The sequence below is a fragment of the Hyposmocoma kahamanoa genome, unplaced genomic scaffold (genome assembly GCF_003589595.1).
Source record: "Hyposmocoma kahamanoa isolate Upper Pololo Valley unplaced genomic scaffold, ASM358959v1 79, whole genome shotgun sequence".
NCBI classification, from domain to species: Eukaryota; Metazoa; Arthropoda; class Insecta; order Lepidoptera; family Cosmopterigidae; genus Hyposmocoma; species Hyposmocoma kahamanoa.
Window position 1 is genome coordinate 7104120 of NW_020653993.1, and position 19354 is coordinate 7123473.

A 19354-nucleotide genomic window follows, 5' to 3' on the forward strand; every position below is an offset into this window, starting at 1 on the left:
CGTGTATGTGAGGCTTATGCTGTGGAGCACGGTTTGAAGTACAACGTTACAAAAAGCGAGTTTATGATTTTTAAAGGAAAGAACAAAGGTCCTGTTCATGTACCACCGCTGTTGCTAAACGGAATTACTATTAGACGTGTTCCACGGTTTAAGTATCTGGGACACATTTTGACTGAAGAATTGATGGATGATGAGGATATCGAGAGAGAGCGCAGGGCGTTGTCGGTTCGTGGGAACATGCTGGCACATAGATTCACTCGTTGTACTGTCAGTGTTAAACTGACTCTTTTCAAAGCGTATTGTCAGAGTTTTTACACGTGTGGTCTATGGGCCAGGTTCACAAAGCGGGCCTACGACTCTCTGCGAGTCCAGTACAACAACGTTTTCAGAGTTCTATTGAGGCTTCCCCGATTCTGTAGTGCTTCGGGCATGTTTGCCGATGCACACATGGACGACTTCTATGCGATTATACGAAAGAAGACCGCGTCTATTGTGCAGCGGATTCGGGGAGGTGACAATGGAATTCTGAGGATGATAGCAGACAGGATGGACTCTGCTATCCTCAGCCGGTTTACATTGTTACATGTAAAATAGTCCCTTAGTGGTGTAGAATGTCAAATTATTTCACTAACATAGTTTTTAAGTATTCTTGTTGCTAACATTCTATGGATTGATTGGTCTGAAAATAAAGGATTTTTATTTTTATTTTATTTTTTATTATTTTTTATTGTTGTACTCGTTTTACGGCTAGAGATTACCTATCAGAAGTCAGAAATTACATTTCCCCAAAATAACGTTGGCTCGAATTTTCATAATGTAAAATATATGTATGTATGTGTATTTTTCTATGAATATTACAAAACAAAAGCTAATTTTGGCTTTGTGCGAAGCATCAAAATTACTTGAAATCGTAACGGTTTTATTATAAATCGGTTTTCGGAATTACGGATATTTGAGTTTACGTTTACTTGGAATATCGGTACATTTCTTATAGTACACGCTTATTTTCACATTTACAGTAACATGTGTATGTTCGTATCTGCCCAACTCTTTATTACTTCTCGAAGTGAATTTGTACAAAATTGGACATGATAATATACATAAAAAATAATTGATATTTACAATAAAGGCTGCTCCATTACTCTTGTGTTCAAATAATTTTCAGTCGAAGCTAAATATGGTGCATTTTGTTAAGCTTCCAGTAGAAGCTGAATATGGTGTTTTTGGGCCCTTTAAATTGTTGCAAGCTAAATTAGGCAGTACTGCAATGACGTTACAATTTCAATTAAATTTTTTTTTTATATTTCGTTACATGTCACTACGTTTGTATAGGTTAACTTCGGACATTTTTTTCGTGGTTTTTGTATTAAACCCGACGTCCATTTGTTGGTAGGTCTATGGTTTAAACGCGTTATTTCCAATTTTAAAAATTTACTTTAGCGTTGTCAACTTAAGTGTCAAGGTTTAAAAACAGGAAGAAATCCTATTGGCTCTTAATAATAATAATGTCTTTGATAACTATACAAACCACCTAGCACGAAAGTCTGCTACTTTTAAATAATTTCACTTGTTTGTTCGTCGGATGAGCATGACAAAATTTTGGGCGTTTAGTATTCTGCTAAAAGTTAAGAAGTAGCAGTAGTAGTAGAAGGCTTGCAGTGTGGAAGTCCGCGTGCTGTTGGCACGAGTGTCACGCCACTAAGCATTTCTACTGTATTTATTGTTCTCTGGGTGTACACTTTCTGGTATTTGTTTATCGGTTTCTTTCTTATTTTCTTCGAAGAGGTAATGTTATTTAATTGCATCTTAATTACATTCCGAATTACTTATACTATAGTATGTTACCTCTCTCTTTTTCCTCAATCGTTCCTCGCGTTCTTTCTTTTCTTTCTCCCGTCGTTCCCTTTCTTTCCGTTCGGCCTCTTCTTTCTGTTTCAGCAGTTCTTCTTCTCGTTTCCTTTTTTCTTCAAGAACTTGCTCCACAGGAATCTCTAACCGCTTGCGTATTATTTTTGTACGTGTTAACATGTTGTACCTGGAACAATTAATATTTTTAAGTAATGACTACCAAGTTCATTTAGCGGTGTTGCGGTATTGACTTATAGCATTAATGTTCTTGTTGCCAGTAATACACGAAAATTCCTTAAAATTCAGCAACATCACGCTGTTACCAGTCTCAAAACTTACCAGCGTATGTTTATTAAATCGATACCTCAAATGAACACTAAGCCAAGTATATTTTTTTACCTATTCTGTTTTTATTTCTTTTATTCGCAAAATTCATATATTTTTTGTTATTTTTCAAATTTTTTGTATTCCTTTATTTTTCACAAAATTCGGGGAGCATAATATTAGTAAATAAATATGGCTGTGTACAAAAATAACAGAAAATGACCAAAAAATAAAGTTGGCACAGTGTAATTGGAGGTATTGAAATATTTCAACGTTTGCACTGTGGGCGTCAGATGTGAAAGTCCCAGGTTCAACTACTGGAACTACTGGAAGTATTATTGAGATATTTTGTGAAATAACTCCACTAGTTTTTATTATGATTATTATTACAAAGATCGAACATATTGAAAATGTGTTGCGGATAGAAAGCCGTGAAGAAGGTTCTGAAATCTCTCACTAGACGTCACTCGCGGCGCAAAATGCCGAAAGATCCAGTACAAAGATATTTAACGAAAACACAAAGGAGGATTTCGACAACTCGTAACTTGACCCTTGTGCAGTATGGTCGTGGATTCAAGTACCATTGGGTCGAAGAACTTTTCCATTTGTTCGATCTTTGTATTGACTATTAAATCATAGCTGATGGATGCCCCATTCTACAATTTTAATAGAAAAAAGTCATTTACATAATTCTGAGTTAGAATTCGTCAAAATAGTAAATTACTTCAATTAGTGTTGTAAGGGTATATTGTTATAACTGTAAGCATAAGGTATCTATGGCTTGGTGCAAAAAGTGCGTAAGAAGTACTTAAGTAATATGGATATATGAAATAAACCTATAGTAGATGTTTGCTCGTTTCACATGTGTCCATAGGCTTAAATCTAATTCAAAGAACCACAAAAGCGAAAAGTAGCAACACGTAGAAGCATACGTCTTTCTTTTTCATTTTCTCCGTATATACTGGAAATATTCACATGGCAATTTAGAAATTAGTCTCCCTCGTGATCCTAGTAATGGGTAAACTAGTAAAAATTTTATGTATATTTTTTATACATATTGTTGTTTCGCTTGCGATCTCATGCATTACATAACGTACAAGAGTAAATACGAAACGTTTATATCTCTGCACGTGCAATTTGACATTTAATAAGTTAAATATCAAATAAAAGTGCCATTCCAGAGTGTAGAACAACGTTAACTTATGAGTAACTTATTTAACCCAAATGGTATGAAGTAAGAAAGAGTGAGCTGATTTCTGACAATTTTAGAGATATATTAATGGGTGGAATCAACTTCCTTTCTCGAGTGAAACCCAATAAAGCAAACTACCTAATATTTAAATTAATGAATGAACATCACCTGTCGTAGCCAAAGTTGACGCGGTAGCACATGTTCTTGGTAAGCACGTGCGGGAAAAGCGGCTTGCCGTTCAGCGCCGCCTTATCGAACTCGTAGGCCACGCCCAGCTCTGTGCCGTTCACCGTGTACGAGATCTTGCAAGGGGACGACTCCAGGTCCTGGGGGAAAGTTGGTGATTCGTGAACAACTCTACACGTAAGACTTTACGCACACGGCGTATTTTATACGGCGTAGACGCGCTGTAAACGCGTGTATCGCGCATATTGATAAGAGGTTTTAATTTTAATTTTGTTTGTTAATTTCAGTTAATTTTTGAAATGAAGCAACTACTACATGAAATTCTATATAAGCTTCTTGCTTGCAACGTGATGTTTGCGCGCGCGTGAATCGATTCACTACAGCGCGTCTGCGGCGCGTATATGCGCAGTAGACGCGCGCATGATACGCGCTTCGTTCGTGAAACGCGCGTTAACATATTGAGATTTACAGTGGTTAATATCGCAAATACCTTTCCATGTGTAACAATAGCGAAAACCTAAGAATTCTATAATCTCAGGCAGCAATAATAATAATAATAATAATAACGCACACACTCAACATAGCCCCGCACTAGGGAAACCCTGTGTCGCGGGTGCCATGGACACACACATAGACAACCACAAATTACACCCAAACTCACGAGAGAAATAAATGTAGGCCATACACATATTTCTCCCGGCCTGGGAATCGAACCCAGGACCTCTGCATGGCAGTCCGGTATGGTAACCGTTCGGCCACGGAGGCAGTTTAAGGGTTGAGTCCATTTCTGTCCGTAAACAGAGCTTCAGGTTGCGACCGCAATATTTTCCTAAACACCCTGCTAGGCGTATCTGGTCTAAACATAGAAAAACAGACCGAAATTGCGACGAGGACGGTTTCAAAACGGTATTTCTACCGGTTTCATTTCAATTAATTTGTGGTGAGAGTATCAACTGACCTTCTGATCTTCATAAAGGAGGAATTTTGACCAAGGGGTGTAACAATCGCGACGTTTCCGAGGTCGGTTACCGGACACCCGCGTAACGTCAAACGTCACAGACAATACGTGTAAATAATTAGCCTTTTATTATATTAATGTGTACGTTACTTTATGAGGTATATAATTAAGGATAAATAATATATATATAAATAAAATCAATCAATATTTACAATATAGGCGCCGACGACGTCTTTCTCGTTTAGTTGTTGCCCGTACTCCTTGAATTCGCAGTTGTTGACAGCGCGTCCGGAGGTCTCCAAACCCCAGCTATGTTCACCATCACCTGAACAATAACAATAGTCAATTAAAACCCAACAACTTAGGACCAATTTACATAGCCGCACAACGGAAAGGGAGCGAGTTTTTGTAACGAATTTGTATATAGTACAATGATTTTTATGACAATTGCGTAACGTATAAACTAAATACTATACGGTAGCTGCGGGAATTCCCGAGACTGCGTGAGAATTATCCGGAAGAGGCACGACCTATGTTTGGTTCGTATCACTAGATACGTATCATTAGATACAAACTATTGTACGTTACAAAGATATAAAGTTCATTATGCCATGGTTACAAAAATTCAACTAATTACATTAATGGCATGACTGACAAATCAGATAAAAAAAAGGTGTGTGGTAAGCTATATATTATTTTGCTGATGGCCGACATCAGCCAAGTCAAACCATCAGCGAATTCTAATTACAATAGAACATAAATCGATCTGAATCGACCAATACAAATAACTTTATTCTGACAAAATTTAACTTTTTTTTTATGATCTAAAGTGACGGAAGTCTGGTATGTAGCGACACGCCTGTCCATAGTAGCTGTAGTGCCACTCAGAGCTTTAAATCGCAAAGATTTGGGAGGCACCGCCATTGCGCCCGTCACCCTGAGACATAAGCTGACGAGTCCCATGTGCCTGTAATTTCACCAGCACCCTTACCCTTCAAAATCGGAACGCAATAATTGCTCACATTACTACTTGGTGGCAGAAATAGGGAAGGTGGCAATACTTCCCTGGACGAACTCTTACACAAGGAGCTCTACTGCTAATACCTTTTTTATGAATTTAAATCCATGTTTAAGGGAGCTCTTTAATTCTCGTTATTGGTATACGGCTTGTAGAGTGCCATAAAAATAATCAACAGAACATAAAAATAAATACATTGTTGTAAGACCAGTTTCACTGTGTAAAAATAGACTCTTACCAAGATGTAATGAAGAGTCTTCAGTGGACCAACCAATCCTGAGTCCCGAAGAGATGGTCTCCTTTTCTAAGCTCGCTTCCGTCGTCGTCACTACGGAGCCCACGCGAACCTAGAACAAAGGCCAGTAAAGTGAGCCTTTACGGATAAAAAATATAATTGAAAAGAAACCGAAAATTACTCAAGTAATTATTCCTTATTATATTATTCCTGACGTAGATGGTCCCTGCGCGGGTTTGCTCGCACAGGTTCTAATGTCCTTCCCGCATAATCAAGAGGTTGATAGGGTGGGACACTATAAACAAAACTTATGTAAAAGATATGGAACTGTTCCTTATTATAGGATATGGTAGCACCAGTGACCGAAAAGCACCACTATTCAATATCATTTTTAAATATTAAGACAGACAAAATATTCTATTATAGAAACACGTTTGTTATTGGCAAGTATCAGGTACTGGTTGTTCATTATTGGTGAGTCTCGATTAGTGGATTTTTGATGTTCATACTGGAGATTTAGAGAAATTATAGAGTAGGTTATTTAGTAATAATTATAATAGTTTTTTTATGAAACATACTCATATATGCATAATCTTTTTTGATGATTATATCTGTCAAGTAAACTAATCACTGTCGATACATGTTGAAAAACAAAAACTTATTTCAAATTTAAAGACACTTTCTTTAAAATGTCGATCATTGGTGCCATCACTCTATTTATAGTTCGAAATTATAAACGTACACTTCAAGGACCTTTTGTAATGACTATTAAAACCTATAATAGAATCCTCATGTATGTTTCATCCCAGACATCTATCCTCCAAATACCTTAAACGCCCAGTTATACGACGCGAAAATTTTCGCGCGGCTGCCGCGCGGTGGCCGCCCAGTTACCGCGCTTTCACATACATTAATGGCGAACCTGAATTCTATTTACTAGGCAACAACATTTTAATTCCTCGGAATAAATAATCGGGCGTTAACCCTTCAAAACCGGAACGCACCAATGGTCACATCACCGCCTGGCCATACCTATCGGTACGGTGACAGACTTCGCTGGACGAACTCTTTCACAAGGAGCTCTACTGGTACGAAAAAATTGTTTATGACAAGGAGGGCACATATGTATACTCACTTAAAATATATTATAGTTTTCGTTTTTAAACTTTTATTATGTTTATTTCATGTCTCACCTCATAGCAAACTCGTCCGCCGGTGACGCCGTGCGAAGCCCTTGCTCCGGCCCATGCGTAAGAGAAGGCACCCTCGCTCAGAGGCACCACTGAGTTCAGCTCTGGTAACTCCAGATACTGGTTTAAGTCGCTGTCATCTGTACATGCAAAAATGTAAAAAGTCCTGACATTACACCCAACTTCAAATTTAATGTTAGAAAATAGGGCACAAAAACGATAAGTGAAATCTGGAGCATCGCCATTTATGAACATTTTTTTTTCGGTCAACCAATTCCGATGTCAAACGTGTAACTTTTAAATATACGATGGATTTTAACGTCGCCCAACCATAGTGGCGCACGTCCATGCTATGCACGTTCATTATGCTTCGCTCTGCATATAATAACTTTTTTATTTAAAAAAGACCTCAAAATTTTGTGGGATTATATCTATTTACAAATTGTTATTGAAAACAGTTAACGGAAATCTAATAAACCGGATTCATCCCCTAATTCGCCACCCTTAGAAGTGGAATATTTTCTTAAAATGTATGAGTCCCTTTCCAACAAAAATAACTCGAAATGGGTTCACAAATGTCCGAGTAACAAACATATCATCCACACGCACACTATGCCAACGAATGTGCTATTACAATGACACGCCACGTGTTCAAGGATAAGTCGTGGATACAGTGACGCTTGTTTGATGTTCGACGTCATTCGACTTCAAGAAAAAGGCACCAAAACGAAATAATATAAGGTTTTCTCCATATTCTCATTTCACTACAGAACCTTGAGAAGTAAATTTTGAAACTTACACCAAGATAATGTAATTTTGTTGTCATTAAGCTCTTCGGGTTCGGGAATCTTCAGCTCAGTCGATTCTTTCTTGTCCTTATCTTGTTTTGATTGGAAGTCCTCCTGTTGAACAAAACATTTGTTATTCCACTTGCTGACCTACTTCACTGTGACAAAGTTACTTTATTCTTCAACTTTTTATCGAGTATAATAAACGGTCCTACATTTTCGATACAACCTATAGAGAACCTAAAAATACTCCTCTTAAATAAATTTGGACGTTATCGCTTAAAACTGAACTACTGTTTATTTTTTATCAATCATTGCCCGTATCGGAAATAAGCGATGGCACTTATTTTGTCACAAAACTTGCGCTGCAGCTGCCACGTGTTACTACGAACTATGTACCAGAGACTGCAAAAGAACGTGAACGTGTTTAGCGAATAAAAACCGCTTTTTCTCAGTACTCAATCAAATTATTTTAAAAAATTGTGTCATTAGTGTCACACTATAATCACCATTACAAACTGTTCTTAAAAACTTATTATTGTTTGCTGGGTATGCTTATTGCAATCGGTTGTTTAAAATTACGTAACGCACCCCTCATTATAGAATGGCACAAGTGGAGTTACGTCAAAAACGTTTATTGCTCCATTAGATACCGAAAAATATAACCCACATTCTCTCCAATTCTTGTAATATCCACTAATATTGTAGATAGAGTTACAAGAATCAGAGATGATGTGGGTTATTTTTTTCTGTATCTAAAGGAGCAACAAACATGTTTGACGTAACTCAACTTATGCTATTCGGTGTGCGATACGATTTATATACTGTAGATATTTTCCAATAAAAATAACGAAGACTTATTTTAATGCGTATTTTTGCGAAAATACGGCGTATATCCTACAGCGATAAATTAAGGAAACGAAGGAGTAACAGAGCGAACAACAGTACCTCGGTGGGTGGGGTGAGCACCTCGTTGGTGACTTCAACGCTGCGGTAGAAGTTGCTCCACCGCGCCTTCTTCTCCTGCTTGCGCCGCAGACGGCCCAGCCGCACCGGGTCCTAAACGGTCATGCTACTTTAAACAACTCTGTTATTGCGACTTCAAACGAGATCTACGTCTTTTAATCTTATCCGTATACGACGAGTGGCCTAATGGTCTAATTTAAAAGCCGGAAGTTGAAAGTTTTTCAAAATCAAATTCCTTGTGTTCAATATCTGTAGTCCATTAACAGTTTTCGAAAATATATGAAATTTGACATTACACCAATGATATTATGTACTTTTAAAATGTAGATATATTACTAGCGTCCGCGTCGTGAAGATTCGAAGATGACACAATTCTAACTGCTTGCAAGCAAATGCGTTTTTCTGCGTCTAGCAAAGGGACGAACGTGGCGTTTGTGAAATTGCGTAATTTTATTCATGCCGTCGCGTGTATTTACAAAGTGCACTAACCATGTTAAAGTAAAAAAACACAAGGAGTCACATACCACGCATAAGTTAGCAGAAATATTTACATTAATGCTATATTTTAATTATTTTTTTATTGTAACAAATTATAGTTGCCAAACGAAGGTCCAGCCATTGATTATAAGTACAGATACGAACATTGTAGGCAGTAACTTTACTATGTACCTATTACCTCTTCTACGTTTTACCTTTAATATTAAGTATTAGTAATCTTAAAATATTTTTTGTATGATATATTTAAGGCTAAAACTCCGACTAATTATTTAAAATACAAATATTTTTCATGTTTGTTAAAGGAAAACAAAATAAATTTGTTTTACTTCTTGCATACTTTTCGAAACGTTCATTCTGGTCCAAAAAATCATAATCCATGTCTCGACAATACACACTTGACACGCGACAGATTTCAAACGTCGATTACTATGAAAGTTACATATCTTATGTATAATATCATTGCATTGCACGCTGAACTTCAGGCTGTTTTTGAAATTTCGAAGTGCGTAATAGCACACAATTAAGCAGCGTAATTTCGCTACAATTTTAACTGATCTAATTGACAGACACCAAAGTTCGATAGAGCAAGAACAATACAATTTACTTCGTTTGAAAAGTATTCTTAGAATCAGCCGAATCTATTATAGAGGTACTGATTTCCTTTTGTTTTAGAATCCGTTTCTTAATTTAAAAAAAAACCGACCTCAAAAGTCATTCATCCCCTAGTTTCCCACCCTTAGAAGTGGAATCTTTTCATTAAATTTAAATGGGACCACTACTGAGGTACCCTCTTTCAAACAAAAAAGAATCATCAAAATCGGTCCGCAAATGCCGTATCCCGCGTTATCGCGTTATCGCGTTATGCCGTTACCGCGGTATCGCCGAGTTATCGCGTAACATACATACAAAAAAAAAATACTGTCGAATTGAGAACCTCCTCCTTTTTTTGAAGTCAGTTGAAAAGAAATTTCCCGTGGTCAATCCCAGTGAACGTCAGTCAAGTCAGGAGTTCCACGAGTACGAAGGGAATTTATTCTGAAGTACGTAATCCCTGCAGACTACGCGTAAAACTGATAATTCGAAAAGTTAACATTTCAATTGTACGGTATAAAGTGCCAGTAAATAATCTTTGATAACGTCAAATAAAGTGCATGCGCCATCACGTTGGAAAATGTCAAACGAGCCCTCTATTGCTATGGTGACTAACAACACTTCAATAAAAAATAATAGAAATACACTTTGTTTATTCTAAACTAACTCACAAATGCATTTTAACTAATATTTAAAACGAAGTTTTGCGTGTTTGAGTACTTGGTACTTATACTAATCAATAAATATACAAAATACAACAGGTGCTCAACGTAATAAAAAGCACGCAATTAAAAAAACTATTATAAAAACAAATTTGAGCTCGAGCATTCAAATTTTAAATCCGGTCCTGATCGATTTTTCTCCTATTAAAACATTCGCCGCGTGTTCAAAAAATGACTTCAATTAGTAAACCAACCATAAAGACGTCGTGTGGTTGGTTTTCATAAACATACACATATAAACGTGATACCAACCCACGATGATGGTATACAAATTTCAATAAGTAAGTACTGCATTTGACAAAGGTTATTTCAATATGGCACGAGAGTACTGTCATGAATACTGTATTTTTTTTATTCATTTTGCACACTGTAGTTACAACTAATAAATAATTCGACAATTGTACGCTGCGAGACGCGTAGGTGTTAACGCGCCCAACAGACTATTACCAGGACTCCGTATCTCGCTCACGGTTACGCGATAAGTGCCTGCTAGAGACGAAACGGATCGTGATTTGCGAACACATAGGCCGAATAGCCGGATATCTGCTGTAAACATCGACCGGTTTACAGCGCGCATCACCGTGATTGATTGATTAGTGAATGATCGCACTTTCACATTGACGATTTGATTTGTTGCGTCTGGTTTTTATAAAAAAAAAAAAATGCTTCGAGAATACAAAGAAATTCATAACAGAAAAATGTAGTGAAAAAAATTGCAAACCTGGCAATATTTTCATATGTAAATTTCTCGCAATGGAGAAGGAAAAAGGAATTATTTAATTTTTTAGCTATATTAAAATTTCTACTTGTTAAAGTATAAGTCTAGCACTTGATACGCCCATTCAATCTTGTTTCAATTTGATTTCATTAATTTGTTTGTGATCTAACTAATTGTAAGCCTTGATACCAGATTTGCCAAAAAAAAAAAATTAATATGCTTACACGTTTCATTATTGTAGGTACATATTGAAGACAGTTCAAATTATTCGTCATCGCGAGCCTTGCATTTGGTCGTCTGGCAATCACAAATAGTACTTAAAAATTAACAAAGTTGCAAGAGTTTACAATGAAAACCGTTTATGAAAATAAATACAACCAACTTTTACCCCTTAATGCAGAATAATTGGTCTTCATCCACCATATTTGCTATATTGAAATGTGAGTAATAAATTTACAAAGTTATCTAACTACATAGTTCTTTGAGTTACAAGTAATAAACAGATTGTCAACGACCCTGTAGTTGCTGTTTATCCTATTACTATTATTTAATCAATATATTTGGCGTACTGACTATGAATTTTCCTGTTGTTTTATTATCCGGTATCCGGCCAGATATTGTTCTACTAGCTGATATCCGGCCGGATAGTAAGAATAGGCCGGATACTGGATAATTAACGGATAACCGTTTCATCACTAGTGCCTACCGCTGAGTGTACCGACGTCGGAACAAGAACTCATACAAGCCGTTCATTTATGAGCATGCGGCTTCGCACGACTGCACATGACGGGCAACGTCACTTTCACCTCTCTCGCGTCTCGAGCGCGTGCTTAGGTTCCTTTTCTCTTCGTAGTGAACGCCTGGTGTCATTCGTCAGATTTAGTAGGCTATTATAGCGTAGGTATTTTCGATTTTGCATGAGAATGAAGTATCTGTTACGTATATAAGTATCTGGTAGTAACTATTAAGTAATCTGCGCTATTACTACTTAACAATATTAATATAGTGCCATGTCAACGCACAGCCGAACTACTGAAGCTAGAAACTGCCAAATATGAGAATAAGCAGGGATTTATAGTTTTTAGTTCTATGATTTTGTTATATATTAACTTATGTATATTAGTGACGAACATATTACCCCGTGCTATTATATTCTAACCTAGGTGGCGCCCGCGACTTCGTCTGCGTAGAATAAGTACTTCGATTAGCCTACTGTACCATACTAATTTTCATAGTTTTATTGGTTCTCCATACAAACTTTCATCCCCTATTTTACCCCCTTTTGTGACAAAAAGTAACCTATGTCCTTCTCCTACATCCCATCTACCTTTTAGTTGCTTTCACATTTATTTATTAAACTAATAAATAGATTAACTAGATTGTATAATATGAAATAATTCGTTCTGTTCTATTCGATTTGCCGATTTGCCAACCTTCTGAGAAACAACAGAGGGGATAATTTTGAACTCATTGCATAAGGAAACAAGATGGTTTAAAGTCCTTTTGTTACCCTATTCGAGCGTGGATAAGCAAGAGTACTCACATTTTTGAGCTCCTCTAGGCGCTTGGCGTCTTCCTCGGCTTGTTTCCGCTCGCGTTCGATCCGTTCTTGCTCACGGATCTTGAGACGCTCGTTCAGTTTCTCCCACTCTTCTTCCTCGGTTAATTCGCGTTGTTTTTCCTACAAACACCAAAAAAATTTAAAGTATTACTTAAATGTAATCGTGAAAATCGCCTACTCCACGGTTTGTGTAATCCGGGCAGCAATGGTAATTTGAGCAATTATTGATAAACTTTGGATAAATACAAATTAATTCAAACAATATTTAGAGTATAATTCTCGATCTTTTGTGATGAATATTTATTTGTACATACACTAAGTTACACTAAACAGTGTTATTTTTAAGTCGTGATAGATTATAAAGTGCATTTAAATTCAAATTACACTTGAAATCGACAAAGTAGTAGTACTCATTGGTGGTGAAGATTCGTCTAAAATATTAGTAACACAAAAATTTGGTTGGCTGTTATATATTCACAGCACCTCGAACACAAAGCGTGTGCACAACCTTGCGCATATAGTAATTCTGCCCTCCATAATTTTCTGAGATATCGGTTGGGGTTGTAGATCTCGTTTTGCTGATCTCCATATGTTAACAACTCAATTTCGCTAAAAATGTCGATTACGTCAGTTATGAAAAGGAGGACAGAGTTATGAAAGAACAATAAGTAATCAAAAGCAAAATTGTGAATGATAAACAATATTTTGACCCAGACTTATAACCCAGTAAGATCAAGTTAATAAGAAAAAAAATTATGGTGTAATGTGAAAGCGACACAAAGGGGACGCGCCTTTAACTGTGCACAATCAGCACCACGTCTATACTTATTTATTTCGTATTACGTATTTCGTCATCACTCTGCTTATAGAGGTAATGCTAAAGCGTGTCTTGTAATCGCTGATGGTCTCAAAGGAGAAGCCGGGTTTGGGAAAATAAAAAGGAGAACTACAAATACTATTATTGTATCCGAGATTGAAAAGCTAATAAAACTTTTTTTTATAATACTAAGTAACGGGATGAGCAAATCGTGTGGCTGGTAAGCGATACGTCTGTCCATAACAGTCGCAGTACCACTCAGAGCTTTAAATCAAAAAAATCTGAGGGGCACTCCCACTGTGCCCGTCACCCTGACACATAAGTTGACAAGTCCCACGTGGGAAATGAAACTATTTTTCCGGATTTAAATCGCGTATATTTGTTTTTTCAAACAAACCGACGTTTCATTTCAAGCCGTTTACAGGTCCCATGGTCACGGTCAAGTCAACAAATATACGTGATTTAAATCCGTAAAAATAGTTTCATTTCCTATGTGTAACAATCGCGAAAACCTAAGAACTCGATAAGTCCCACGTGCCTGTAATTTCACCAGCGCCCTTACCCTTCGAAACCGGAACACACTAATGTTGACATTACTGCTTGGCGGCAGAAATAGGTATATAGGTGGCAGTACTTCCCTGGGCGAACTCTTTCACAAGGGCCTCTATTGCTACTAAAACTAATTTGTTTTTGGTACAAGTGCAATAAAAGGTTGACTGTGTGCCTCTTGCAAGCTAGAGACTATAGTTTTGCAGATACTTTATAGAATAAAGGTATTAAATATGACATTTGCTCATGATCATTCAATGCATTATCTGCGAACATAAAAAACGTATAAGTACCTCTTCTTTTCGAGACTGATTGCTCTCTTCGTCCTGATCCATCTTCTGTTCTTTCCGTTGAGCAGGCTTTTTGTTTTGTTGCTGCTCATCAGTATCCATTGGCTCTTCTACGGTCTCCTTAGCAGGAGGTGGCGAATGGCTTATAAGAGAAAATTTTTATATTATTAATACTTTTTAAGGTGAAGCGACGAATACGTTCATGAAACATGGAAATTAGTGGAAGTATGAAGCTAGCGTTCCATTATAACTATAGTTATGTTAATTTTTAGTGGAAGGAAATCACCATATAATAAAACAAATGGTGTACCTCCATACAAACAGCAACGCGGCTTGTATGTATGCACGCCCGCCGCGCGCCGTGTACGAACGCACACATTCGCATAATCTCAAGGTGCACTCGCGTTGCATAGCGAGTGTCACACCCGCCAATCATTATAGATTATTAATACAAAGATCAAACACATAGAAAAATTTCTTCGACCCGGTGGGACTTGAACCCTCGCTATGCTGAACCGTAGCATTGCTCTTACCAACTGAGCCACAGGTCAAGTTATCTTGGATCCTAGTACCGGCTTTCGGCATTGATCGCCTCTGGGAATTGAAGCGTTCCCTCGGTGTTTTAAAAGCGGCATCAAATAGTTAATCTACGTGTTTATTGTTGTTTGAGCAAGAGTGCCTCAAGTTCAGAATTGATAAGTATTTCATAATCATACTCCCATAATCGATATCCATCCGTGTAATTTTTACAAAACAAAATTTCAATATAGCATATAATATTGGGAGGAAAACTTTTAGTTTTTCTAATTATGTTTACAACCTGTAAGTAAAACTAAAATAATAATGTGACAACCTACGCTCCGTGTGACGAACACGTCCCTCGGAGCGTAGGGTTGCACCTCACAAGGTATTGAAGTGCCGAACAGGCGGGAGATGGACTACTTGTCTTAATACACATGTAATATTGCTAATAAGTCTTACTAAACGCTTGGCAGCCATTTTAGTTTAGTTAATTGCCAAGGAAGGGTCCTCAAAAAGAAACAACCGATGTATGATGAACTTGTATCAAAGACTAACTACTACAAAAACCATGCATATAATAGGCGTAAAATACGCGCGTTATCTGCGCGTATACACGTCGGAGAATGCGCTGTAGTTGCATGTATGTCTCGCGCATTTGGATAAGAGATAGTTCTAATTTTAGTTTTGTTTGTTAATTTCAGTTATGGCGCGTTCCCACTATGTCGTGACGACAGACTGTCGTGCAGTTTACAGTGTAGTGGCTTGTATATTTAAATGAAGTTGTTCACCTATAGCACGACACGATTCACAACGACAAACTGTCGTCACAGTGGGAACAGCTAGAACGACAGTCGTCAGACGATAAAAAAAGTCACGATAAAAACGCGACGACAGATTGTCGCAGCTCCTATTGTCGTCACGTTTATTTATCGCTGTCCGCACGCATTCTGCTCCCTGCCCTCCCCTCTCATACCCCGCGCCCTCTGCTCGCTTTGCAGTAGCGTTGGGTCGTAGCCAGAGATGGGCAAGCGCCCGGGTTTTAATCCGGCGCTTAGTTGACGCCGGGTTTAAATCGGGCTAATACCCGAAATCGAGAGCAAAAACTATTTACGGGCGGGTTAATTGGGTTTTAACCCACTGCCCATCTCTGGTCGTAGCAGGTTTTGACAACACCGAAAAGAAAGCAACTTCGTATACCGTTTGACATAACCCTAATGGAATTCTTTTTAGTAGCATTGGATGTAACCAAACTTTTTTTTCTTTGTTTGCTTCCTCTTCCAAAAGAACATACAAGCGACTGCAGTGCATCAAACGATTCTGTCGTGCAAACGACAAGGAGGCTGTCGTTGAAGCGATAAATTGTCGTCACGATCTAGCGGGAATAACTGTTCCCAACAAACTTGTCACACTTGACAAACTGTCGTCATAGTGGGAACAGCTAGAACGACAGTCGTTCAACGATAAAAAATCGTTCACGACAGATAGTCGTGATATGGGAACAGGCTAGACACGACAGTCGTCCAACGATAAGAAAACGTGACGATATAGTGGGAACGCGCCCTTATATTTTGAAATGAAGCAACTACATGAAATTCTAAGTGTAATCTCCAGTGGAGTAGATAAGCTTCTGACGCGATGTTTGCGCGAGTTTGAATCAATTCACTACAGCGCGTCAGCGAGCGGCGTAAACGCGCGATCGCGAAACGCGCGTGTCGGCGCGTATAAAATACGCTATGTATATAGGCTCTTACGTTAAGAACAAAACGCTTGCGTGTTTTATTTTGACGACCACGCCATCTATTGGCACTTCGGAGTAAATAGGGCTAGTAACCTTATAATGATAGAATGCACAAGGTAATGGCAGACAGTAAGCAGAAGTGAAGTAATTTGTGTTATTTATTGATTAAATTTATTGCTTAATTGTATTTAAAGCGAAACCAAGATATTGATAATAAAATATGCTCAAGACATTTTCAAAACTCATGATTGACCTTCAGAAATTGAAACAGAGAATTTTTCAAAAAACCATTGCTTGTGAAATAACATAGAAATAATTAACAGAGGACTCACCTTTCATCATCCAAGCTATACATATCGTCGTTCTTCACTTCTTCAATTTTGGTGGGTGGCTTCGGCTGTACCTCAACTGGTGCTGCTACAGGCTGTGGTGCTGGGACGGGCTGAGGCACAGGCTCTGGTTTTTGGGGTTCTGGTTCTGGTTCCGGGGAGGCTTCTGGGGAAGGCTCAGGAGAGGGCTCTGGTGAAGGCTCTCTAGCTTTTCGTTGAGGTTGTTTTGGTTCAGGTTGTTTTGGCTCTTCTTCTATTGGTTCTGGTGGCTCTTCTGTTCTGGATTGCTGTAAATTAGTTCTTTGACATTTACAATTTTATAAACCTTAATAATAGTTACAGACTCATACTAATTCTGCCCCACATCACTGCGACCATCAACTGATCTATTGTGAACACCACTAATTACAGTTCAGAGTCAAAGCTGACAACATTCAAGAACTGAAGGATTTTCCTGGCTCCAATAGTTTTTATGTTCTGTTTGTAGGCTGTGCCTTCCCCATATGGAACTTCGTACCTATCAGGGTGCAGCATGGAGTTTCATCCGCCTCGTGGCAGAATCTACACTCTCTATTCTCTCTCTGCCCAATATTTAACATGTGCTTGTTCAAGCCACAATGCGCTGTTAATACTAGTGAGCTGTTCCTGTCCTATGACAGAGCTTCTCTACAGTGTTTGGCACTGTAGTCAGCTATCAGAGCTAAATAGGAACTTACTGCGCCACAAATACTAGAGCAACAAAATTAACTCCAGGACTCTACAAAAAGCATCCAGATCACAACCAATTTAGAAAAGTCCGTTTCATAATTGATCCTATCGGGAATCGAACCCGGGACCTTCCTACTTAGCGCCCACAGTGTTAACTGCCTGACCACGGTGGCTGACCTCGTGTTCACTATCGTAATAATTAATATTATAATAAAAAGCTAATAAAACTAACAGTTATAAAAGTTGCTCCTGCAATGTATGTACTGACATTTTCACAAACAATATACCTGCATTGTCTCCGAATTATACATATATACTTATGTTATCCATACATATGTTTTGTTAGAAGGAAATATCAACAAAACTAATTGACCTTAACGATCAATTTATATTGCCGCAAAAGCGAATTTTTGTAACAAAATTTTACATAGCATATAATGGACTCTTTGTCACTATACACTATACGGCGCTGAGGGAATTTCCGAGACAGTGCCATAATTCTCCGGAAGACGCGCGGCCTGCTTTTTGGTTCATATCTAGTTTGTAGATAAGCCACAGGTTACCTATTTAAACAAAAAGAGTATCGCATGGAGAACGAGAAGCATAAGCCTTAATATTAATAAGAGTAGTAAAAAATAAACAGGATACTCCTGACAGTCATCTTGACAAAGTCAAAAATGAAATAGGACTATGTATTTATATTCAATTTTTTGCATTTCACATGGATAATACAAATTAAACTTTGTACATACATGTACCAAAAATAGTTGTATGCCATTCTATAGTAAAGTTTCTGACTGTCAATATGAAAAATTTGCCATTTATGAGGTTTCAAACTATCGCTGTACAGATACGCTTCTGTGATGATCCGTTGAGCTCTTCCAGTATGTACCTGCTCTTTATATTTTTAATAAATATTGCTAATAGATATTGTGTTCTTCTATTTAAAAATAACAACCCCTAGTTTCTACGCATTCTTTTCAGGGGATCTTGCAAATAATAAGAGTAATAATGGTAAATCAAATCAAGCTTGCCAAGCTGTACTATCTCAATTTTGACAACTTTACAGGTGAACATAAAATTAATCACAATAATACATGTGTATAATAAAAATATTTAAAAACTACGTAGTTTTATTTAACAAACCAGATGCTAATAAACGACGCAAAAAAAATTTTTTTCATCCTTAGTAAAGATGTCAAAATTGAGATAGTACCGATTGCCAGTTCACAGTCGAAATTGCTTACCTATGAAATAATGATATTATGAATTTGAGTTTGACGACAACGCAACAACACGCGGAGTATGATTCAGGAATTCATTATTGATGTCGGAACCATCCAATCCCCGATTGAATGAGATATGATGTTTTGTTTTCATCATCTTTCATCATCGTCCTGCGATATTTTCGCTAGTACTCAATGTCAACTTGACTGCTACTTGTTACTGTACTACGAGTGAGTCAAGAACTAAATTCCTTGTAAATTGTCAAGAAAGTACCAAAGACAGACAAGAACTGAGTCGATATTTTAATATCATAATTTTAAAAATAAGGTTTATACTTACTTTAGCTGGAGTAGCAGCCAACCGTGATGAAGATGACCTC

General features: G+C 37.6%; 1 protein-coding gene across 1 annotated transcript in view; it reads right to left on the reverse strand.

Annotated features, from left to right (window-relative positions):
• LOC113233535 (heterogeneous nuclear ribonucleoprotein U-like protein 1) overlaps positions 1-19354 on the reverse strand; it is a 46049-nt gene that overhangs the window by 26176 nt on the left and 519 nt on the right. Inside the window, exons 2-12 of the mRNA XM_026468658.1 lie at positions 19315-19351; positions 17044-17327; positions 14455-14593; positions 12778-12915; positions 8688-8798; positions 7751-7853; positions 6955-7091; positions 5765-5873; positions 4721-4833; positions 3533-3690; positions 1846-2035 (exon numbers count right to left, since the gene is read on the reverse strand). Coding sequence (XP_026324443.1) covers positions 1846-2035; positions 3533-3690; positions 4721-4833; positions 5765-5873; positions 6955-7091; positions 7751-7853; positions 8688-8798; positions 12778-12915; positions 14455-14593; positions 17044-17327; positions 19315-19351 — 1519 coding nt within the window. The remainder of the gene's footprint in view (positions 1-1845; positions 2036-3532; positions 3691-4720; positions 4834-5764; positions 5874-6954; positions 7092-7750; positions 7854-8687; positions 8799-12777; positions 12916-14454; positions 14594-17043; positions 17328-19314; positions 19352-19354) is intronic.